The sequence below is a fragment of the Calonectris borealis genome, chromosome 1, assembly GCF_964195595.1.
Source record: "Calonectris borealis chromosome 1, bCalBor7.hap1.2, whole genome shotgun sequence".
Classification (NCBI taxonomy): Eukaryota; Metazoa; Chordata; class Aves; order Procellariiformes; family Procellariidae; genus Calonectris; species Calonectris borealis.
Genome location: NC_134312.1, coordinates 200,336,647 through 200,362,765, shown reverse-complemented (window position 1 = coordinate 200,362,765; position 26,119 = coordinate 200,336,647). Strand labels below are relative to the sequence as shown.

The 26,119-nt window shown below is 38.7% G+C and overlaps 1 protein-coding gene across 1 annotated transcript in view; it reads right to left on the bottom strand.

Annotated features, from left to right (window-relative positions):
* Positions 1–26,119, bottom strand: part of MICU2 (mitochondrial calcium uptake 2) — a 154,084-nt gene that overhangs the window by 34,368 nt on the left and 93,597 nt on the right. The window contains exons 3-5 of the mRNA XM_075139933.1: positions 8,462–8,493; positions 8,272–8,347; positions 3,540–3,587 (exon numbers count right to left, since the gene is read on the bottom strand). Coding sequence (XP_074996034.1) covers positions 3,540–3,587; positions 8,272–8,347; positions 8,462–8,493 — 156 coding nt within the window. The remainder of the gene's footprint in view (positions 1–3,539; positions 3,588–8,271; positions 8,348–8,461; positions 8,494–26,119) is intronic.

Sequence of the window (26,119 nt, the reverse complement as noted above, 5' to 3'; positions counted from 1 at the left end):
TTTTTGTTCTTCTCTTCTCCTCCCTCCCTAAACAATGTACTCAAATGTTACTGAGAAGTAATAAACCACTCTTTCTGGCCTTTTTGGACAAAAGCATGTTTTGTATGACTCCCATCAAGCTGATTTTTTCAGGAATTTTATACAATTTTACCCTGCATTTCCTTGACCGAGTGGATGTTTCTTTTCAACACAAAAAATGTAATGAGTTCTGAGTCTTGCAGGCGCTATAAAACCACAGTCTGTTTTGAGCTCCTTCCCACAATTTCCTGATCTTACTTTGCTTACAGGAGGTGGCCTTGCTCATTAGCAAGCCCACACAGGAGCAGCATGCCACTGAAATGTAGTTACAGTTCACTGCAGTAGCAAGCACTTATGCCAGTAATTTCTGGAGCAGGTGAATTAATTCCACAACCCAGTCAAGTCATTAATATGAAAGCCACGGATTTATCGTCTCTAGAATACGTTCATGTTTCCAAGAACAATGTTGGACTCACGAGGCCAGTGAAGCAGTATCTCTAAAAAACCCTAATGTCTTTAGAGTTTTTCTTTTGGAAATATATTCTTCCAGCTCCAGCCTGTAAAGTTTTAAGTCTTGCTTTTTTTTAAGAGAATCTTTCTGCAAGGGAACAAGTTAAAGAAATATCCTGTTCCTTTTAAGTGATAACAAGATGGTTAAAGAAAGTACTATTTTTACATTTTAGAAATAACTACATCTTCAGCAGCCAACTAACGTTCTCTATGGAGCAACCTTGTGATGCAGGGATATTTTATAAATACCGTTGCAATCTGCATAGCAGGGCCCTTCCCCAGCAACTAGGTTGTAATAATCAAAACTGGCTTCCTTTCCATGGAGATGCCACACACTAGATCTGTGTTACTAGTACAAAAGCAAGAAGAGCCTACCCTATAACATATTTAGAGAATGAAAGTAATTGACATATTTAATAGTAAATTCATACCATCTGTATTGCAATTTTCAGATAAGAGAGCTGTTACTGAAAATATAGGACCTAAAGCTGCTTATACTGTTCAGAGATGACATACTTATCTGATATGATGTAACCGCAAAGGTATGTGTTCGTAAAATAAGCATAGTTCAAAGACTACCTCAGATATATTTGTATTTAATTAGAATCAGGCAAAATTCCAAAATCTGAACAGAAGAGCTTCATCCTAGCTGTGAGTGCAGGTTAGACTTAGGTGCTTCCCCTGCAACCATTCCTATGTTGACCAAGCTGTCAACTTGTGTGACTGGCTAATTGAAACGAAGCTCTGAGTCAAGGTGATAATTTCAGTTCCTGGGCTCCTTCACCAGAAGCTCCATTAACCAATTGCTGGAAATGAAATTCAGTACAGCACTGGAAGAAAAAAGGTAACCATGACACAAGGCACACAGAAAAGAGAAAAGGGGATCACAGGGGGCAAAATAAAGCCATTGTCTGCTGCAAAATTACATTTTCAAGTCCAGTGTTGTTACAGATGGTGCTTTTGTATGACAGGCAGCATGGTCTGGTCAGCAGTGTCCTGGAACCAGGACTCTGGAAACCTGGTGACTCTTTTCATGTTTCCCTATTGCTCTGTTGGTGACTTAGAAGAAGTCATTTAAATATTAATGGCTGCTTTAAGAAATTTCACATTAATTCTCACTAGCGAGAGAGACAGGTTGTGTCACTGGGGGCTGACTGACATGGGATGCTTGTTAGGCAAAGATAGAGGAACTAACACTTGTTGACATTTGCTTTCAAATTGATTGGTATGATAACACTCTGTGTAACCAAAGCCGTTGTTTTTGCAGTTCAATACATTCCTATATAAATTCCGTAAAAAATAGTGTTACTTATTTGTCTGGAGAAGTGGAACAACTTTGTCTGACACTGCTTCAACTTTCTAATTGTTTCAGCCAATAAATCAGCATGAATTTACTTTCCACTGCCACAGATTTTTAAAGAAATAGAATCTTTGGCACCTATTTCTGCAACTTTAATTAACGTATTCTTCTGAAGTTATAACGTGGTTGTGCTTTTTTTTTTTTTAAAAAAATCCCTCTTCTTTGAGTTGCAACAAGTATTTTTAAATCAGCTTTCTAACTGGGCTAGACTCCTACATTATTTCTGGTTTTAAAAAGCACTTGAACACATGGTATAACTCATGTTCAAGTTGTGTGTAGCACTGGACAGTCACTACTGGTGAAACAGTACATTTGCATGGTAAATAGGTTATTTATATATACTAAGTAATAGTGTACTAGTTGAAGTTCCTAGTAGGAACCGATGCAGTTCTGCTGAGAAATGACGTAAGCTGTAAAAGGCCTACCTAAACTGTGCGAGAGGTGTGTACTGACAGCCGTTGTCTGTGAAGACTGGACTCTGGAGTCCAACACTACTTGTTCTTACTACACTGTGACAGAGTGGATTTCTAGAGCAAGGAAAATTTGACAATTTGTTTAAGCCCTGGCCATGGACCTCGCAGCCACGGAAGTGATGAGGCTCAAGCATCTACAGTCCATTGGGATAAGAACGATTGCTTCCTTCTCACCTTTCCCCATCCACTGATACTATGAGATCTAGTATGCCTGGTTTTGTCCCTTGCTTAAAATGTTAGACCTGTGTAAGTCAGTCAAACAAGAGTGCATGTAGACCATTACATGGACATGCACGTGGACTACTTCACTACTAGTCTATGGGTCTCACTGCATAATGCTCACTGCACACATCTTATCTCAAATCTCGGTATTTTCCAGCATCACCTACACTTCATCAGAACAGCACAGGGAAGTGGCAAGTGTGGCACAGAGTACATATGGGTGAGGAAAGCCAGAAATCCAAGATCACTTCCACGCACAATCAAAAAATGCCTGCTCCTTGCAGATACAGCAAGTACCAAATAAAAAATTTTATTAAAAAAGTGTCTGATAGAGAAAAAGGAAGGACGCAAAGGAGGGGGCAGAAATACATGCAAAATACTTGGAAGAAATAACGTCAAAAGGAATGGGGGGGGGGGGAAGCATTAAAAAGTCAAACAAAAAGACACTGCAGAAGTCTGCTGTTTATGTATATCATCCATTGCAAATGTGAACACATGAGTAATAGGCAACAACCTTTCAGACACCACAACAGCTTTTTACACCACTGCATGAGCTATAATGTTAATGTCTCATTGTTCAAAATGACTAAAACTACTATCCAGAAATCAAATTATTTATCCTCCCCCACTGTTCTTCTTCCCCTTATTATGTGGTCCTGTAACCAATGTCTCCCCTCTCTCAAAGTCTCTTGAAAGACTTTACTGATGCTATGGTGCAGGGACTATCATGATTTTTGAAGTACTGCTATGGACCAATGATGATGCTATGGAAGTAAGTTGCAATCTGTTAAGGCTATATCCATTTATATTAATGCTTTATCACTCTATATACAATAGTTCTTTATGTTTTACTATAATGTAGAAATTTAGAAGTTAAAAACTATCAGAAAAAGTTCCTGGAAAGCTGTTAGTAGCTGAGTATTTATGCATATGTATTTTAAACATATAATACTTACTTGTGAGGATTGTCAGCAAAAATAGGTACTCTGCATAAGATATCAACCCTGAAATAAAAGAGTTAAAAAATGACTTGCAAAAAGAAAATAGACTTATAGCAAGACTTGAAAGATCGAATCTTAGAAATATAAAAAATGTAGTTTAACATCGTATTAAATAGGTTATTAAAGTAAGCCACATTATTATTTAATAAAGTTTTTACTTTTGTTTTTAGTGCTCTGAAGGTAAAATTCCCTATCCAGAGACTCATCAATGTTCATGTCTAATCAAGAAATTAAAGTTTATTTGGTATTAATAAAAGGCCTACACTAAATCTTCGGATTCTCACTGAAAACATTCAATGTTTATATAAAAGGCAAATAAATTAAATGTGCTTTGTCACATTTAGTACCTGGGAGGAGAACTACTCTAACGTTACCCTGAAGGATCAAAGTCCTCCATCCTTTGGCAGGCTCGCGAAGGCGGAGAATAGCTTCCCTCTAATTCTCAAGGGGAACATGGCAACATGCAAAGCTGCCAAGCTGCTAGATTGTGCTGATAGTACTGCTGGGCCGCGTGCCAAGAGGAGGCTTCTATTTTTTTTTTACATAGGAACATGTCCTTTCTACAAGGTGAAAGTATTTTCCCCCCTTTTGAAGGAAAATTCCAGTGTTTTCCTTTGAAATACCGCCTTAAGTGAAAAGCCTGAACAAACACAAAGACGTGATAGCGTCAAAATAGACCGAATGAGCTAAAGATAGAGAGCGCATAACAAGGGTGGTTAAACAACAGAATCTGAACCATCTGCCCTGCAATAATATTTGGAGAAAAAATGTAAAGGGCTTTTTTATAAATCACTTTTCAAAATAACTGAGCTACTTTTAACTTGTGAGCTAAACATTGTATAATGCTGAAGCTGCTTAAAATAATGAAGTTCAAATATGCCTATCTGTGCAAAGATGAACTATTTTTTATAATTTATATTTAGTTAATTGATAGATAAGGAATCCACTTAAGCTTCAGTGATAAACAATTAACTTCTGATAAATTACTGTGGAGAGCCAACAGCATTTGTATTTGACCTCAGATAGTGACTTAACACTTTAAGTACCAGAGTTTAGAAACATGAAATTGCTGAATATAAGAACAAGTCTTAGCTAAAGACAGTTCTAATGCTGATCCTGTTGCCAACTCACTCTGGTTCCATATCTCAGTTTTTCTCTCCATCAAAATAGGGCTATTCACCCTATTATCCAGCATGCATCATGTGTAAATCAGCACAGTACTACAGTCATACAATACATTGTGGAAATAAAAAATACTTTCATCTCAAAGATTTAGTTTTGCGTATAAGTTTTAGGGTTACTGCCATTGCAAGAATGTAAATTATTATTTGCATTGCTGTAAAACTTGGAATTGTATTCCTAGACAAAGTGTCCAGGATTTCTACAAATTCGAAACCAAACAAACAGAGAAAGAACTCCTACCCCAGTTTTTTAGCTTATACGCCTAAGTATAAGACAAGATAAAAAATGGATAGAAACAAATAGGGGAGGAAAAGAAATCAAGCAAACAGTGTTATGGGCAATGACCAAGATTCCTGCTCCCTAGTTTTGTTGTGTGTGTGTCACAACAAAAGAATGTTTAAAGGAAGAATATAAAGAAAGACAAACTCTGTATAGAAAACACCTCCCAGCTGTGAACTGCAATGGTATCAGCACAAAAATCCCTGCCTGGGAATTTAACCAGCAAGTGATGAAGGCCAGCATCACTGGCCAGGGAGAAGCGGGAGTCTGCCTCTCAGCTCTCTGGAGATGTCCTGCACAGGGATAGCCTAGGGAAGACCTGGAAGGTGAAGACAAACAGCTTATGCTAGATGAAACAGAACAAGGAGAGCCCAGTGCTGGGATGCAAAAGAAGAGATGACACACTCAAAGGAATCATGTAGCAAAAACATCTTCATCAAAGCATTTGAAAGGATATTAACATGGCAGATTGTGTTTGTCAAAGTCACAGAAAAAAAAAAGTTGTAATAATTGAGATTCAAAATGCTGAGTGCCTGGAGAGTTTTAGCTATATAGGTAGACGGGGAACATTATACCTTGTAAAATTTTGCAGGAAGAATCTGCAAAATTTATATGGAAATGGTAGGATGTAAAGAAAAGACCCATTTAAAGACAATACCCTGCTTATTGGCTCAAGGGAGAAGCACAATGGCTCTATTCCCTCAAACTGCAGAGGGCTGGAAAGAAACGCCTTGCAAGAAATGGCAGGGGCAAGACACAGACTGTGTTTCATCATCTTATCGTAAGCTGATTGAAAAGACACTATAGTGAAATAGGTAAAAAGGTAAATATAATAAAAATATGTAAAAAAAATTCTTAATTGTACTTTAAAATCTCTCTCAGTGTCTTAAAGCAAATCCACAGCCTGTCTGACATTTTCTGGCAGACTGATTATACTACAATAATTTGAGATAAGATTTTTTTTAACTTGTGGACTCATTTCCATAAAAATTCTTCTTTTAATTTTATTGTCCTTTTACTACCTGTAGTGAATGGCCAATTTACCTTATCCATAAAGTAAATTAAATATTTTGGTAATTTTCTTTTTATTCTACAGTAATCATTACAAAGTTACTCAAATTTAAAGACGTAATGCAACAAATTTAAAAAAAAAAAGAAAAACAAACCATAGAAAATTATATTCATGACCAAGCAAATTTTAAAAGATAAAAGCTTCACATACTGTTGAATAACTCAGCCAAGTATCTGTAGTTAGCATGGGCAAAATACTGTGATTTTCTAACACTAAATAAGCCTTCCTTATCCCTCCCTGGAAATCTCTACCATCAAACTTTATAGCAAATGCTGACAGTACAATATTCTTATTGCTGAATAAATCCTAAGCATACCCATAAAATATGACATGAATTTTACAACTGCCCACTAGAAGGCAGAATTCCCTAGCATTACATTTTACAAACTGGACTGATGACAGTTTTCCCTTTACTTGATATTTAAATAACAACTTGAAGGTAGTTAAAATAATCTCAGCTGAACAGTGGAACAGGTATAGATTCATTATTCTGGTACTTGTAAAAGGAGTATTTAATACATGAATATTTACATTTTTAAAATGTAATAATAATGCATCTCAAAGCAAAAGCATCAAAGTCACTAAAGAGGCATCACGACCAAAAACTAAAAACTGTGTGCTGTGGAGCCATATGGATGACTGCACTGAATGTTTCTACACCATCTCAAACTCCTGCCTGACCTTTGAAGGACAGAGTATACGGACTCACAGTCCTAAGCAAGGGGAGATCAATGCCTTGTCCAGAATGCAAAAGATGTCAGGCTGAGCATATCACCGAGCCACTTTCTGCCAAGCAGTCAGCTGGGAGAGGTGCAGTAAAAGGAGGCTGTGCTGATTTGCTCTGTTTTCACTTTCTGGTGGTGGATTCCCTGTTTGCCCAGGCACAGTGCTTTGGAGATTTGCAGTGTTAACCACTAGAAACAGATAGGCTCTAAAAAAGCAGGGATAGAGAAAGAATGTCCAAGAATTAAAGACTGGGAATCCTTTAAACCCTAACCTGGGAAAGCACATGATGATTAGTAATTTGAAAAGCCAGGGAATGACTATTCAATACAAAATCCAGACCTCCCTAGGATAGGAAAAAACTGTTCAATCTGTTCAGAGATGTTTCAGGGCTGCTGGGGTATGCTGGGGCTTGCAGGAGTGGACTGAAAAGCAAGGCACCCAGCTGAAGACCCCTCCATGTCTGCACAAGGGTGCAAGAAAGGAGCTGTACGCAGAAGAGGCCATGAGGCCAAAGGGCAGGTGAAACGCTGCAGGCTGAGATCGAGGGTTGCTCTCTTGCACAAGCTGCCGGCCATGCCTAGGGATTTGCTGTGCATGGAGAGAGCGTGGCTCATGCCTGCCAAGGAACTGCAGCACTGCAAAAGTAGCTTTATTTTCCAGAAATGTCCACGGCATGAAGGATTCAGGCTGAACTTTACGACACAGAAAGTTTGTGAATAGATGCTGTTGGTCTTTCTCATTAGTTTGGGGATTTCAGTCTTTGTTACTGGTGAAATGGTTAATTACTCATCTATTTGGTTTCCTTGATCCTCTTGTTTGTTTTTCTCCCTTCAATTAATTTATGCTAACGAGGTGTTTATTTGGTGTTCTTTAATTCCCTGTTGTTATACAAACAATATCCCAGCTCTCAGAGTTTTCTCTTTATGTAGCCCGAAATAAGGTGGAAATGCTGGGTGAAAAGAAACCGAAGCACATTGATGCTGTGAAGGGCCACCGAGCTCCTGAAGAGGGAGAAATAAGTTCATCTGCTTTTGGAATCAGGGATGCCACTTTACATAACTAGATATAAATTTTATTTTTATTCTTAGTTGCCATGCATTTAAGTTATATAGTGAAACAGCAGCTTATCAACAAGAAGTCTTAAAAGTCCATTTTGTGCTGGAGTCATCCCTTTAGCCCCCTTCTCTTCTCCAAGTACACTTTCCGATTTCTTTCATGTCTCCTCCTGCACCTCAGAAAGCTTTCAATTCCCAGCCCTGCCTCTTTACTGTCTCTTGCATAACTGAGGGATTTGCCAAGGTGGCAGCTACTGGCTAGATGGGGATGAAGTCAAATCCATGAAACCCTCTTTAAAAATACACTGAATTCATACCATATAATGAAATAAAAAGCAAGATGTATTTTTAAGTTATCAAAAGTGCTCATTACCTTTATCACCAAGCTCTCTAAAAAAGGTCGGTCCTGGTTTAGCTTTGGCAACACACAGCAGTGCAGCATCTACCTCCTTCAAAGACACAAACAAGAAAATATAAAGCCAGTTTTGAAAGAGACGTCTGTTTAGCTGAGTAACAGAAAGAATGCAAGTTCTTTTGAAGAAGGAAAGGAACATTTTGCTTACCTTTTTTGTCAGTTTCTTGGCTGAGGCTTTACCTATAATAAAAAAAATCATCATCATTCAATAACAAACTGACTTTAAGCTTTGATCAGGTTCTGTGGCATTTCTTCAGATTTTTATGGGAAAATGCTAAGTAATATGAAACAGAGTATTTTGCAACAGGCAGTTTGTTTCTAATTCCCACAACGATCAAGAAAGGACAACATTTAAAAATAATATGAGCAGTCTGTTCAAATGTTCTTCCAACCTAGATGAAACCACAGACCACTTTAGTATCTATGACTGACTTACTACTGTGATTTTGCATACTGTGAGATACAAATGTAGTACAGATTCCAAAGCAAAATTATACAGAATTGTAAGAAACAACTGTAGTATTTACAAAGGGATTTGCATGCACACATAATAATCCTTCAAGTGCAGGCTGAGTATGCAAAAGCTAAGAAATATGAAAAAAGAGAAAAAAGAATGAAAATGTTGATGTTTCTATTAAGCAGAAGTAAATTGAACAACTCTGCCTCCCGAAACAGCAACAAAACCATGCAAACTCCTAAGTGTTTATTAGTTGGTTCAAGTTTGTACATTCGAATAGGGGAACCACTGGCAGCAGTGTAAGTTGTATTCCTGTGTAAATCACCCATTTGAGGAGCTGCGATCTATTATCAGTGCAACGGTTCAGCTGGTTAGGCAGGGACCACAGAAATCCTGTGGTCATGGACTGGCAGGAGCTGTGCTCCATCCTTTCTCAGTCTATCTGCCCTATCATACCAGTCTGCCTCCTCAGCATTTCTCCTCATACAGTTCTTAAAACCCTGTGTCCTTCACTAGCACCACTCTCAGCCCATCGCTCCCCTCCTTCATCACCAGTTCCTCTGGATTCCAGCCAGCCATTCCCTCCTATTTATTCACGCTGTGTAAGCACAAGCCGAGCTGCTTGCATTTGCTCTGAGGACTGGTGCCCCTGTGTGCAGCAGCCTGCTTTGCTCCGTGCTCAGACTCCAAGGTTTACTCTGCTGCTTCACGGGAATCTTGCATCCGAAGGCTCACCAGTGCAGCACGGCTGTTTGGAAACGGACGTGATGGAGGCAGCCTGGTAGGCAGCTGTCAACAAACATCTACCAAGCATCTTCACAGGCCCATAATTTAGCCAGAGAGAGGTGCATTCTCAGTAAAACAGTGAATTTCCATAATGCTGGCAAAAGACATGCCCAGCTGCAGGGGGTCTCCACTGGCAACTTTTGGCTTCTGAAGAGGGAAGCTACTGGAACCTCTCAACCAGCAATAGTTCATTTTTCAGCACAGGCAACCAGTGCCCTGGCTTCTGCCTCATGAACTGGCAGTAACAGTTTTGCTGATAAATTCCTCTCCCCACCCTCCTCCCCCAAATCAGCCTAAGGCAGACACCTGGCACATAACATTGCAACCCAAATGTTTAAGTTTGACAAAAGTTATAAGCAACTAAAATTAGGGTTTTAATACTGGAGTGTTGAGTGACCCCAACAACAGGTGTTGCCAGCACCACCTGTTACTGCGGATGAATACATTTTTGTGCAGTGCGTGTACATATATTTACACACATACACACACATATATAAAGCTACACAGATAGATACCTACTAGCTCAAAGGAAGTATGAAATCCGCTACTTTGCCTCATTTGAGATAAAAGAAGTCAGACTCTCTGGGAGAGCAAGTGAAAATCCCTACCTCCAGCAAGGCCCGAGTCCTGAGCAAGGCGATGTAACACGACAGTTCAACACTGTTCACTGCTGCAGAGCATATTAATGAATGGCTGTTTAGCAAATTAAGTGATTCAGATCTCAGCTTTGAAATTTCACCTCCTCTGTACAGCTCATTTCAATGTGGAATTAAACTACAGCAGCTCTTTTGGCTCTGGAAGACCCACATGGCGAGAAGCCTTACAAGAGGGAATGAATCAGGCTGTAGGTCTGCGAAAAAAAGTATCTGAAAGAAAAAAGGGAAAACCACCCTGCAGTGATTTTCACTGTAAATGCTCTCCATAGTTGTCTGTTTTGAAGCCAGCCATGCACTCATATTTGGTTAACAGTGGCTCCACTCATTCCTTTCCCCTGATGGCCCCAAGAGCATCACATCTGGGACAGCAACTGCTACCGCAACAGTGTACTGGGCAGTAGCCTTTTGCCAGCATCCAGGAGGATAATGAAGGGAGACAAGCTGAACTCTGCAAGCTGGAACAGCAAAGGCATGAATAATTGATGCAAAGTAAGGAGAAAGCACTGGGAGGTACAGTTGAGACGCTAGTTGCCCAAGTTTGTGAGGCTCTACACTTGGTTAAGTCCACGTTTCTGTTCTTCGTGTTGTATTCAGCACTTCAGCTAGCCAGTTTTAGGGAACATATCCTCAATGAGAATTACCCTACTGTGATAAAAATAAAGAAAAGGAAGGACAATCTGTTGCAGACATGGGGACCCTCTTTTCACCAGCCCGCAGTCACAACTGGAACTGCCTAGAGCTCATACAAATGGCTGCGGCAGCCATCAACATCTGCCCTCTTGCATTCAGCTATGGCCACCCTCCAGAGGACGCTGAAGATGTTGACATGCCGACTGACCTGTTTCAGAGATGAAAAGACAGTAACAACAATGATACAGAGATGCTCATGCTATCCTTGACTGGGGAATCTTGGCATGGGTGAAAGTACTAGTGGAGGAGAGGAAGCCTTTGCTGCGAGGCAGAAGAAGAGGACAGTCACATCACCCCAGGGACGTGGCGAAGGGCAGAACAAGGTGGGTGAGAGTCAGTCCCTACCACGGCTGACTGCACAAGGGGCTGCTGCTACAATAAAAAAGGAAAAAGGCAGGAGGGAAAGGGATAGATTGAGAGATAAACAAAGACATTTCTACTTTTCAAAGTAGTAAATACAGCAGAGAAATAAATGTTGAGCTTTTTAATGGTGCTCTTCTCAAATGGGCTTCAAAATCAAAAGATTTAATAACCTAGCCAAATGAAAATGGCATACAGATGTCAGCAAGCTTGTGTACCGGTAGGCCAGTAATTTTTTTGAAAAAACATGACATTTGGGACACTAGTGTTATTTTTCATATTGCCGTTTGTGTAAAGTACCAGAATACAATCTTATAATGATGTAATAATTTAAACTGCAGAAGAGTTTCCTCCAATAATTATTTGAATATTTTCTAAGAATGAAATCCAGTTACATTCTATTGGTACTGTCACCATATAAAATCATCTGTGAAAACTCAAATCTCAGTTTTCACTTGGAAACATTAGCTACTTTTACTGCAGCAATCATAATATTCCTTGAATACTAATTTAGCACTTGGTGCTTATTCTCTCCATTTATCCACTTCCTAACAATGAGATCCCTTTAAACACCGACAAGGAAAGCGCTGTTAATATCGCACACTACCGTATCAAATGTGCAGCCCTCTGAGGAACTAGGTCTTTTCAGGCCTTGTCTACAACAATTACGGAAAGAAGGTTAACTCCTCTTTGCAGAAAATGCACTGCAAAGGTATGAACAGTTTTCTTAGCCAGTTTGGACACTGAAAAAAAAGCCTCTTCCTTTCCATCAATTAAATCTTGGTGCTGTCATTCCTGATACATGTCTACAAATATATCAGGATCTAAGTCTCTCTCCGAGGAATACAGGCAATGTATTATACAATGCATATGCAATATATAATTATTAGGAACCATTTAATCTAATAAGTAAAAGATCTGTACGATGCACTTTTCTATAGTTTTATTCTTTTCCCTTGATAGATTCTCACTTATAGGTAAATTGATGACATATTAGAAAACTTGTTTGCAGCAGTAACAGTTTTACTTTCGTATCAGAAAAACAAACTTGGAATTTTTATTGTTTTGAACTTGAATGAATGAGAAGAAAAACAACTTTTTTTTTTTCCTACAGACCTGCCAAGACTGTGATGGAATTCTGGCTTAAAGGACAATGAGTATTTTCAAGGGTCTCTACATATTTTACAGATGCTATCATCTAATTTTTGCCATCTATAGCGGATCCATGAAACAACAACGAGGTACAGACACACCTTTCATGGACAAAAAGCCATTTTAGCTTTTTAAGTTGAATGAATACCAAGTCTACTTAGAAGCACACAAATTCTGTGCTGTTAGCCAAGAAAGTTAGCTGACAACTGTAATTAAGAAAACACTGCCAAGAGCAGCTACATCAGCCTTAATTTGCCCTCGGCAAACCTGGGTATTTTGTCACATACATTTCTTACAACAGAAGTGTTTCCATCACCTATCAGTTTTTTACACTAAGATGTAGAATGGACCCAACATCAATGTTAGGATTAACATCAGGAAAGGGCTGAATTAAACAAGTACCCACTTGCACTCAGTAACACCCATTTACACCTGTATAGCTAAGGAAAAGCTTACATCTGACAAAAGACGTTTAGAGCCAAAGAATGAACAAAACCACTAGGATCAGCCATTATAACAACAATAATCAAATGCCAAAGCAAAAGTAGAGAAGTTACTACTATCTGCAAAAAAGCATAATTTTACATGTCAGCAAGATTGCTCTATTTTTGTAATATGGAAATGAAAATTAATTTTTGAAACAACCCTTCTCCACAGCCTTAACTTCAAATGAGAACAGTATAAAATAGCTATCTTTTCCTAGGAGGACAACAAACTCCTGTCCTTTTTATCAGCAAAGTCACTGAGATGGTTTGACCAGGATCTCTTTTTAGCTCAATTTCAGACAGACACAGTGATAGACAAGTAAAAAAAAAGGCAATTGTCCTCCCGTTTTTTTAATTTTAGATGGCAATTATTGCTATCTTTGCTGAAGCTTGGTAAGTTCAAAGTCATACTGGGGTAGTAGGAAACCATTTTTTTCCCCCTGAAAAATTAAGAAGAGAACTGCATTAACTATGTTACAATTCAACCAAACTCTGATTCTGCAAAATGATGAGTGAAATGAACCTCTTAAGCTGGGAGGGATTTCAGCACAGTTGTAATCTGACGATCAGGGCATTTAAAAACCCAAACCCACTGTGCGCAGCTTATGCTGTGGCCTTTAGAGCAGAGTCCACCCTGCAAGCCTTGCCTGCCATGGGAACAAGAATTTGTATTTCTCCCTTTTAGGCAGCTGCCAGCTTTCACACAAGCTGAACTCCGGGAGTCCTGCCCCTGCGCCCTGGCGAGCTGGGTTAGATAAGAATCGTGTATGTTGATTTCCTTGGAGAGACCCCGTTAAAATTTTTGTTTAGATTAGCCTAAAATAGACAATCATTGAAATTCAATAGCTTGTATTTCATTCCCAGCTCTCTCTCAAATATTTTTTACGATACTGGACAAGTACCTTATCTCAACAAGGTGTCCTTTGTTTACGTTCTGATTTACGTTCTCGGCTCTTTAAAGCTCTTCTATGCATTTATAAAGTACTTATTGCTAATGAAACCAATAATGTAAAGGGCAAAAATTCAAACCAGTAATTAGTTCTTCAAGGCCTCCTTTGAAATATTGGTGATAGTGGAGATAAATCAAGGACAGCAAAAAAAATTAAAGCTTTTTGAAAGCATGACAAACCAAGTGGTCAGATTCCTATGATAGCTCCTGGCAAACCAATATCTGAATAATAAATTAGTGTGCCATTTAAATAAATTAAGAATCCATGTCAGCTAGAAAGCTTTTACTGAACTAGTGCATTGCTCCATTGAAAGATAATTGATAAAAGTCATTTCAATCACACGAATTAGTGAATTGAACCACCTGAATTAAAATCCACGTATACCCAGTGGAAAAGGCAATTTGCAATAATAGAAGCTTCTGATATGCTTTACAAAACAAGCTTTGCATCTGTCCTTCTTTATTTAGAGCAATCGTTCCTCTGAGGAAACGAGAAATATACAGTCCTGGGCCGAGGCCAGCGCTGGCAAATCTCCACTTCAGAAGAGCAGTTGCATCAGAGCCAGTCAATACCGTAAGGTTTCTCTGTGAGTAAGGCAGCCTGGGGTAAAAAGGGTGGGATGCTGATGTAGGGAGAAAACATCAAAGGATGACACAGTCTTTTAGGAAACTGAAACAGACTGAAAAATTAAGATAAGCCAGTTTTCAAAAACTGTTAAGGAGACAGTGGCACTGAGTTACCAGTGGTGCCGGGAGTTCCAGAACAACCAAACGCATCAGGGTAAAAGCAGATTTTGTGGTGCTCGCTACAGAGCACACGAGCAGCTCAGTCCTCGCTGGGACTATAGCAGGAGTCTGTGGGGATGGCACGGAGAGCAGGGGAACAACTTTTCCTTAGGTATTATCCAGATCTGCTGTCCTTCTAATAACATATCCAAACTGCAGATAGGAAAAGCTGAGAACAGGTTCAAACTTCCAAGCTTACCGCAAGACTTGCACGGCAATGATATATAGCATACAGGAAGTTATTTCTTCCAAAACACCAGAAACGTCTAACAGGCGTGTAACGGCAGCCCTTGGCTGCAAAAGGAGCATGTGATGCGAGTTAAGACTTCACGTGTAACACGCAAGCAGCAAGAAGCCAAGCAGAGAGCACAATCGCAGATGAGCATCTCCCCAGCAGGAGAGGCTGCCAGCCCTCTGGGCTGGTTCTGAGCTCAGGCCTGGAGGGAGCATCCAGAGGAAAAATGTGTCACGTGAAATCCAAGTCCTCAAACTCCCAAATAAGCACCTCGTGCTTGGTTCCTCTGGCTTCATTTAGATGTCTAAAAATTAGATGCCTAAATCTGAGTTAGTGATTGCTATGGTGCTTTGCTGTAACTATGATGGTGTAAGGACATACGTAGAAGAGGGTTTATAATTAACTTTGAAATCTGCTGCTCCTATTTCAGATCCAAAGAAGAGCTCATATGCCCAAAAGCTTGTCTAATTTTTCCAACTTACAGCAGCTGGTCTAATAAAAGATATTATCTCTGTCTACAAACCTCATCCTGACTAAATGACCCCAGGCTCCCTTTATAGTCAAGGGAGAGAAACAGACACAGCAAAAGAGGAATTTATTCCAGGTTTAGATAGGTGTCTAATACAGGCCTTGGACCTACCTGTTTCCTTCCATTAACTTTAAAGAGATGCTATAATCACTCGCTCTGACCTGACATTCAGCTTTCATATATCTAAACTGAGTAGATGAATCCTTCTGCACGCAACCAGATAACTCACACTATGACTGCTTTTTGTATTTGTTATATCTGTAATCTGGTTTTTCCAAACTCCTATCTATCAGCCCCATGCTAGCAGTGCTAAGGGCATGTATTATCTGTACTCAGACACAAGGGCAAAGTACACTACAGTTCAAGAGTGGCTGCATAATTGGAGCAATAAAGTATTACAAGGGACAATTAAGATTACCTGGAAGGAGCTGTATCCATAATACATGTTTCTGAGACCAGAAAGGTGGAGAATGACTCCTGCCAACCTACAGAGAACATTATGCAGTTCAGACTTCTGGGATGGATGGCATCTCCTGAATCTGCACAAAACCATGGACCTTCCACAAAGAGCAGGCAGGCAGCGCCTCAACTCAAGAAAAATTCTTAGTATTAGGCTTGAGATGGTAGTCAGTCTCATCTAGCAAAGAGAACAGCATAAGCTAGACTAAGCCTTCAAGAAGACTCAAGTAATGAACTTTGAACCTACCCTGAAATAAAGAAGAGATGATTTCTGTAGCATTGCTATGCTTTATGTTGTCATCTCCTATTGCTAACAAAGATTTTTTAAATACTGTGGTGCTGGAGCACATGCCAGGTTAAGATAGTAACAACAGATGAAGACAAACTATTATGATTATGATAGCCTCACAGCACTAGAGGTTTAATTCTGTTCCTCTACTAGACAGTGTTAGAAGTCATGATCCCTGGCCTAGGGGCTCTGTAATCTACTTTATGGCTAGAGAAGATAGGTATAACAAAAATTAGAAGAACAAATAAAGTAGGATAAGAACAACAATAATGAAATGCCACAGTTAAAAATCTAACTACATGCACAACTTGAGCAAATTGCATCTTAATTGTAAGCAGACATTAATTTGGATTCAGAACGAAAATGTGTGCAAATTAATTGTCCCACAACCAAAATGAAGGAAGAAAAAGACAACACCTTAGCAGCACCAGAAATTGATTCTTGACTGTGTAAGACTTGATTTAAGCTTATGTGCTCAATATAAAGCCACCATCACCACTGTAGCAACTATCCCTGTCGTACCCCATTCAGCCACTTCCCTTACAATTTGTATTCTTCCATATATATGAAGATCTTCCCTATCATGACAAACTGTTACTTTTCACATGGATCTTACAAAATATAAAAAAAAAAATAGTTAAAGACTAAGCAGAAGAATATTAAAGACCGTTAATTATTACGAATTGGATTCACTTGCTGGCAAGCATAACTGAGGTGCCAGGTGAAGAATTCATCCTTTGTGTGGGAATTTATCACTAGCATAAAGCTACCTTATTAACCCTAGAATAAGGAAAAAGAGGGCATGTGTCAGAGAGGACTGTCTTTTTCATCTTCTTGCTTTGATGCAATTTATTCCCTACGCAGGAACTGCAAATCATATCGAACTGTGTCAAGTTATATGAAGTAACTGTATGGTTTATTTATTGCACTTTGATATGTAACGAACACTCCAGCATGCAAGAATTGCAGATAACGAGGCCAGAAACGACCACGTGGGTCACCTACTTTGTCCTATTGCTCCCAAAAGACTTTTGCTCATGCATTATCTCATCAGTTTATGTGCACACAAATACATGTTCGCACATTTGAAAGATAGGATTAATACTAAACTGTAGTTTGGGGTTCAAAAGAAAATAGTTAAGATAACTGTCTAATGACAATTAATGTCAAAAGATATTAATTCAACTGCTTTTTTTATGAAATAGTTTGCTTTTTCTTAAACTTACTCATCCAAGTACAAACTTCAGGGTACTGTTGATATTGCTTATTCCTAGTGGAACAGAAAAAAATAAAATGTAGTAACTTGATATAATTTAAAAATTAAAACTGGAAATATTTTGTGAAAAAATTGAAGTTATTCATGGTATCAGCATGAAAAATGCAGTGCTGTTACCATAATTCTGGTCAGATGTAGGGCATTTATAGCACTTGTGTCCAAGCAGTAAATAGCTAACGTATTAGTGCATCAAGCCAATTTAAATTACTGCAGTGGGTAAGTAACCGGGAGCACTGACATTTCACATAAATTGAGTGGGTTCTCAAGAGTCCTGTAAATATAAAAAGCTATTTAGATCCAGTTTATATAGTACCTCACTTTTTTTCCTGTTTCACCCTATCACATATCAAAATTATTTACACCATCATTAATGCTTTCTTTTTTGTTAAAACAGTATTTTTCTTCTAAAGAGTAATTTACTTCCACAGCAACATGCAGTAAAAGTTCTTAGAAATATTGCAAAAAATGTTCCAAGAGGTGACAGCTGATTGGAAAAGTACAATGGAATTTTGCTAGAGGTATCAGTTTGGGAAACTTTTGCTCATCATATCCCAGCAACCCCTAGCCAGATCTTGGGGGGAAAAAAAAAAAAAGAGAGATGGCTGATGTCCTTCTGCACTGCTATTGTGAAATCTGGACATCTCATCAGCAGGATGCCCGATTTCTATTGCTGCACTCTTCTAATGTTGGTGGTAATCATTGCTCCTGTTTCATTCTCCTAGTGCCTTGTCCTTCCATCAAATATCTAGAATTTGACTCCTTCGGGGCTGCCCTACATCCTCCACACACTAAACACATCCTTTCCAACATCTTATTGTTCTTATTTCCTTCCCAGTAGGAACAAATCTAGGGAATATAGCACAAACAGCACCTTTTTGGTGATTGCGAAAGATGGTCTCAGGAGTTTCAGAGAAGCTTGCGGGAAGACCCATGAAGTGGGGCTCCCCTGTGGTTAAGGGAAACTGCCTCATTCGCAGAATAGCTGAAGTTGGAAGGGAGCTCTGGAGATCACTGTGGTAATTAGAATGTCCTTATCTTCTCATGGTGACAACTGGAAAAAGCTCAAAGCAGGGTCAGTCAGGGCAGGTTGCCCAAGACCATGTCCAGTTGGGTTTTGAATATGCTTGCAGACATTTATTTCTAGAAAGGCTATAAATACAAGGCATCTCTCTAATTTAATACAGTCACGTGACCAATTCTACAATAAATATCAGTTTAGGTGCTTTTGTAACCTACACTAATACCAAATACAAGCAATAGTTGGTAGGTTTCATATGGAGTTTTAGGATTTTTCCCCCTTGCTTATACCAAACGCAACAACATTCTTATGCAGTTGAAGACTGTATCCTGGCTTCAATTCTCACCAATGACCTATAAAGGAAGAGACAGCATTTTTGCCTTATTTGTCAAGACATGAGAGCACTAAGCACTGGATTTAACAGCGAATTTGGGTATTTTATTGAAAGGAAACAATTCTATGTTGGTAATTTCATTAATGAGAGCTCTGTTTTTAAGCTCAAGGCCTGGGACATTTTGTCTTGCTGTCCAGAGCACGGTAAATGCCAAAAAAATTCAGAACCTTATTATCCTTATCTTCCAGAACATAAGCCCCATTCGTGAAGACGCAATTTACAGTGACTAGATGTCTGAGGGCATTGCTATTGAGTTTACAGAATAGTTAATTTGTAAATTATAACCAATATAAATTCTGCTTAGGAATGAAAGGATTAAGTGAACACCCACTAGATGGTGTTCCGTTACTGCATGGGGTGACCTGGGCTAGTTACAGCTCTAGTTCCTATTCATCTCTGCTTTGCAGCAGACTTTTCTTGAAGAAACAACAAATACATTTGTGTAAGAGGACAGAAAGGGATGAAATCCCCCTCCTTACTAGAAATTTGGAAATGCTGTAGTAAATTAATTATCACCTGTGTTGAATGTGGGTAAGTGGAACTTCTAAAACATATGACAAATCTAAACAAAAGAAAGTACACAAGATTGTTTTGGACTTGCTAATACTCTATGGTTTTACTCAAGATACTTGTATTTTTGCAATTGTGGTGGTATTATCCATCTGTTCCTCATCCTCCCAAACTCTCCTGACATCATCCATTGAAAGAAAAGGGTGAATAAACACTCACCAAAGAAACGTATCCATTTTGCAATTAGTTTTATTAAAAGGATGAACTGAATTACCAGATGTCTATTCTAGTAGATCCTAATGCATCACTTTCTTTTTCAGCAGAATAGTAATAATTGCAACTAATTCCCATTAGTGATTAGTGAATCAGCATAAGGGAAAAAAAAAAAGAATAAAAGTACTATTTTAGGGGAAAAGACTTTTGGCATAGGTCAGTACTGTAGCACTTAACTTCAGATATTTTAGATTCCTGGAGATTACAAGGATGACTAGTGATAAAGGGAATTGCTATTCAGAGCTGAATTAAGCTGATCCTGACATGTCAGAATTTCCAGAAGGAACCTTTTCCCTTTATAAGGCTCTGAAGTGCAACCTTACATGAAAATTTTAGGAAGGCCATTTTAATGCAGATGACCCCAGTGATGACATTACTTTTTCCAATTGCCACCGTGAGAAGATAAGGACATTCTAATGACCATGTTTGGGAATTTTCCTACAGAAGACTCTGCCTACTGCTTTGGGCATTATACTGATCCTGCGCAGTCCTACTCCATTATTTCCACAACTCTCCAGGTTCAGACATTATTGCAATCTCCGGCTTTTCTTTCTTTCTTCCTTCTCATGCTTAATCGGAGTTCATTTCACTAGCTGACTTGCTTTCCTTCAGTTGGTGGTCCACGTCATTCTCACTTTTACCTTTAAATTAGCCAGGAGTTTATTTCTACTTCTAAGATTAGCTCATTCTGTTATTAGCACATACAGAAGCTCTGAGCAAACCAGTAACAGCCCCTGCTGAATCTGACTTGTTTATACATCATTAACATCTGTCACATAGCAATTAACAGATGTTTGGGAAGTTTTCCTACAGCAGGGGCTCCACGGGTATGTAAGTGATAACAGAATGCTCCTGTATTTTAAGATAAGAAAGGTTTATCCTATTTTTGCCACACAAAAAGACTACTGGAGCAATCTAGTTTTGGCTAGTTTCTGAGAGTACCAGAATGGAGAAAGTTAGATAAAACTAATTTGAAACGTTGTCTTTATTCAGAAGATAAGGTGGTAATGGAAAGAGGAGCAGGATCATGAAAAGTCTGAGAACTCCCCTAAAAGATTAGAGACAACTAAAGTAATGAGAAATCATAGAGAGCTTAAAAACAGATGTTAATCATGCCTTATTGCAGTGACCAAAACAGTTTGGTTAATTTGCAAGTTAGAAGAAAAAAAAAAAGCTGCCAATAGTATGTTTAATAATAAATTACTGACACAATGTCCATCAGCCTTCCCTATGAATAGAAAAGAAAGTCTCATGCACCAACTAGAACACCTCCTCCGCTCTAAGGGTGAACTTTGGAGACTGAGTAAGAGAAGCAAACATAAGCCGTCTCTTGACCCTGTAACTTCAAACTCCTCACATTCTAAAGAAAAAAGTTTGGCAGAAAGAAAAAAATCTAGACAAAGAAGATCAATAGTCTTTTTCAAAAAAATGAAGTTATTCTTTTCTAAAATTGTCTTATTTCCCGAGGGAAAAAAGCTTTCTCCCCCTGAATTCAAATCATCTGATGAAGCAAACCTCAAAACGACATTTGGCTTTACCCTGGCTTTAATTTTATATTCAGATTTTCTAAAGAATTCTGATCTTGTTAAGCACCAGAGGAAACACTGTATTAGGTCTGTCAAAACAGAAATAGAACAGAAATATTTGTTCAGTAAAGATAATGCAGGAGACAAATCTAAAAGCATAAATACTCTTTACATCAAAATTCCCACTAACATCTCATTTAACTTGGAGCAGCCTTCAGTATACTGGGCTTGTGTGTCCACTGCCTCTAATTATCCTTGCATTGTCTCCTTCCTGCCATACTCAGCTTCTCTGACAAAATTCATTGCTCCTCCAAGAGCAATCTTGGACTGAAAAAATGAACAATTTTTCCTGTTCCTGTGCAAAGGTGTATATTACCTGGGGGCATCAAGACCTTAACCTCCCAAAAGGATATTCTTTCCCAGATCTCTTTTTTGTCTTAATCACGATTCCGTGATTACATGAAAACTTTCTTCACCTAAGAACACAGGAAATAATTTGCTCTACTGTACTACCTGCAGCCTAGCAGACACATGGAGCTACAAATGAGGATCAAAGCACCTATGGTGCTGGAAGCTGTTCTGCATGTAGCAACTGTGAGTAAAGCACAGGCTAAACGAGTTTAAGTGTTTTGCTCTAGTGAGCATTGGTTTGTACCATTTTTCTCCTTGACTGAATCTGAACATTCAGATGTTTCAGCAACAGTATTAGTTTAGGAAGTTCCTGACTTCAATCCTTGTTCCATCCCTTAGGCCATAGAGATTGCTAGTGGATTGTACTGTGAGCCAGGGAACCAAGCTGGCTTTATAAAAAGAAAACAAATTCAGAAAAGCATGGAACAAAGCTACCTACATGAAGCCATGGAACTGATGGCCTCACCCAGCCAGAGGAGATAAAAATGAGCTTGGGTTTGCTTAACCTAACAAGTGCTGAGTGGTAATATAATTATCTATAATGCATCATGGGGTTAAGATTCAAAAGAAAAAAAAAACTATTTTAGGTAATGGGAAATGTTGGCACAAGAGCAAGTGGGTTTAAACAGATAGTGATTAATTTTAGGTTGGATATCAGAAGAGTTTTCAAGCAACAGAGGAGATGCTGTGTCACCATTTTCCAATATAAGCAGTGGTTATAGATGATTTTAAATTGAGCATGAAAAATGTATAAAAGGTCTATATTTTAAGTTTTTAAACTGCTAAAATAGGAGCTTTTAGAATACATATGATAAATTTTGACATAGTTAGCCATGAAATGCTAAAAACAAGTGCTAAGCCATTACTTATCACCCTAATAGAGGATACAAGTCCTTAAAAACACATTACAAGATATTACACGTTAACTTAGGTGAGCTGTGGTAATAAATACAAGTGTTCTTACAATGGTGTGACTAAGCAGATATCCTTTTTCCTCCTTACAGCAGTACTGGCCATAAAGAATAGGGACTGTCCTCCTGAAATGAGCATTTATTTTAGCTGCAGTGGAAAGAGAATGAATTGAAATTTGAATCAAATTTTAAGTAGGCTTTTTACAATTCCCAAAGCATGTGCAAATGAAAAGCAAACAATAGATCTCTTTCTTTTAGTGAAAGAGTAAAGTAATTTTATGTTGCCCACTGTACTTCTAAATTGACCATACTGGTTTAAAAGCCCCTCTTACTTTTTCAACAGCAGAGACTGCCTTTACCACCATACACATCTCAAAAAACGTTGCTCTTTTCTGCTAAATAGTTGCTCTCTTTTGCCAATTCAAACAAAGCCAGAGACGCAGATGAAATTTTTGAACATTAGGTTTTATATTTTCTCCCAAGAAAGTGACAGCAAAACAGAAGTGAGCTCTCACATTCTCTATCACCAAAAAATCCACAGAGAAGACATAATTGCTATGTCAGGGTGTGGGTGACTGTTCAGAAGTTGTCAGACACAGTAAATAAATACAGTCCCAATGGAAAAGCAGATGTCCATCCACATGAGACAAAATGACTAATTTTAGTATTCTCTATTATAAGAATCTGCTCTGTCAGGCTCACAACTGTTTGGATCCAGTCCACAGTTAAGAACAAATACACCTCACTCTTCCCCAGGAAAAACAAAAACAAAACGAAAAAACATTCGGAGAGGAACAAAAAAAGACAAAAGTCGTCTGTTTTCTGGAACTGGCAGTTTCTCTGGTGGGATACATGACTGACTTAGCACTTGCCAATACCAATGCAGCAGCAAGACTCCACTGTCCCAGAAGTTCCAGCAGCATCAGAGGTATTCGTGCAAAGGACGTGAAAGGACAAAGCTTGAAAAGAAGACTAGCACTTGGGAAAATGAGCTGTATCGTACTGAAGACTTTAAACGTCGGGTCTTTTGAAAGACAACTGAAATAGTCTGGATAAAGTCAAATGGCAGCTGGCTTGGCCATGTTTTATATTCAAATTCCACACAAGGAGCCCATTTCTTAATTTTTATTAAGCCAGGTAGGATCGCAGCTCTTGGTGAACAAAGTCCCAGGATACTGGCATTTTCTGTATACTGATAAGCTAACTAGAAGAAACAAGTATGGCCAATCAGGATGCATTTGGACCTAGTAACGATGCTGAACTACCTTTCATCTGGTAAGAACCAAGGCAGGATTTGTTGGAAAACGTGGTATCTTTCGTTAGCTACGGCTGAAAAATCCTTATGCTTTCAGGTGCACAAGCCTTTTCCAGGTCTGAGAGGAAAGATATTTAACTAAAGACATAGCCAGCAGAATGACCAGGTGCTGGCCAGCAGATGGTGGTGTGAGGACCAGAGCTCTCTGACGGACTCGACAACGTTGGAAGATTGATTTGATTACTAAGAGTTGGCTCTCAGCTGTATTCTGCAATAACGAAGCTGGTAAGCCCAAGAGAGGGCACTGCCATGTAAGCAGGTGGCTCTAACAAGAGAAACTTGCATGTTTTACACTTGGAAAAAAGTCTTTGAGCTCGGTATTTGCTTTTGTTTCATAGTAGATGAGAAAGGCTACTAAGTGCAATCTGTGCTATAACCCACTACAGGTGCAGGACTGGGGAGTAAAAAAGAGAGCATAACCCAGTAGTTTCTCCCTTAGGAAATCGATGCCAGTGTTTTCCAAACAGGGAGCAATGGAACTTCTCAAAGGTCTCCCTGGAGACTCCTTTGGCAAGTAAGGACAGCTCCTCTCATCTACCAAAGCAGACTGCACACCTTGCCTGCTATTATTGCCTAGAAGAAAAGTGGTTGATACTTGATGGTTCTACCTTAGATATTTAAAAAACCCCATAACATAACATTTCTTGTGAGAACATGCAGGGGAAAAAAAACCATGAGTCTATATCAAGATTACTCAAAAAAGGATAAATCATATGACTAAAATAATAAAAATTCAGCGTTGGCCTAAGGAAAAGCACAGAACTATCAGCACCGAAAGAGTTACAAACAACTGAAAACGTGAGGCTAGAACGCATGCTAGATTTTGGCAGGAGCCTGACCTGCACTCCTGGCACCTGCTACCGCCCACCGAGGGTCCGCCAGATCCCCATCAGTTCCAAATATCTGAATGCAACCCAAGGAATTTAAAAAACAGATTGTACTTCTTAGGTACAAACCAATACCTGTCTGTGCTAAGGACATATGTTGCAAGAAATTAAAATACATTTGAGTGATAAAAATTCATTGAGTCTGATTTTCACGCTACATCTGTTAAGACTTAATTGTCAGTTAAGCAGGATGTTTCAGAACTGATTAAGTTCCACTGAATTTATTAAAAAAAAAATACTGAAGTAATCTGTCAAAAAGTATTCAGAACCCGTGGCAGAAAAAATCCCAGAGATTTTTTCTGTGGTATGCCGACAGTATGTTATAAATGTAGTTGAAATAGTGTGTGGTGTTCTACAAAAATAAGAAATCTTTACAAATAGGAAAAATATTCAGAGACCAAAAATGATTGTACAAGTTCTTGAAATTTGCTCATATGTATAAAAAAAAGTGACTTCTTTGTTAAGCATTTTGAATATCACACTAGCATGTCACAAAACTGGAATACTTGACTAAAGCAGAAACTGTTGCAAGACTTCTGAAATTCTAAGGCAGCCGATGTTTATACAACAAGCAGACTCCTGTTATTAATAACCAGATCTTTCCATTACTTGCACTACAAGTATTCTGTATGTGCACAATATATTTTCATTCGTTTCAAGGAATCTGTTTTCCATTCAGATGCCATTAAATAACCAATAACTTTCACACTTTAAATAACTAAATCCTTCAAGATGTGTGTTGAGACCACTTGCCTCTTGCTCGCAACTCTGCTGAAGCCTGACCGATTTTATTATTGGTACTATTTTTGTGCTGAGTTTTAAAACATTGCTTTCATTCATTGAGAAGTTGCAATATATCTTCTCATTAACAATTGTTTTTCAGAAAGCTAAATAGCTAGTAATGTATTCTCAAAACATAACATCTTGCCAAAGTTTTTACCTAATCAGTAAGCACTGCAGTCAATCAAGATAAGAATTCTGATTCTGCGTCATTCTCCAGCTAGACAGCAATGCCGCAAAGCGAAAAATAAGAATTAATCACAACAAAGCCACGAGCTTATTATAACCTTACTGTCGTCTCATGCAGACATAACCACAAAAATACAAATGTAATTAATACAATGTCAGTATAATTTTAAGGATCAAAAATATATTTTCTTATTTGACCTCACAAGGAATGTATCCCAGGTACCTCCAGCATTGTCTCGTAACATGTTCAAGGCATGGAAATGGAACAGGGCAGAAAAAAAAGGACACCTTCTCCCTGTGCAATGATATGATAATTTCTTCTTAAGTGATTTTGCTCCATGGTTCCCTTTCCTCTGAACACCACTGTTCAACCCTTCCTCCTGCTCCCCCATCCGACTGTGCACGCTTCCTCGCTGCTGCAGCTGGAGGGGCGACAGTGCTGGGAGCCAGCTCTCGCCTAATGCCTCTGCTCTAATCGCAGCA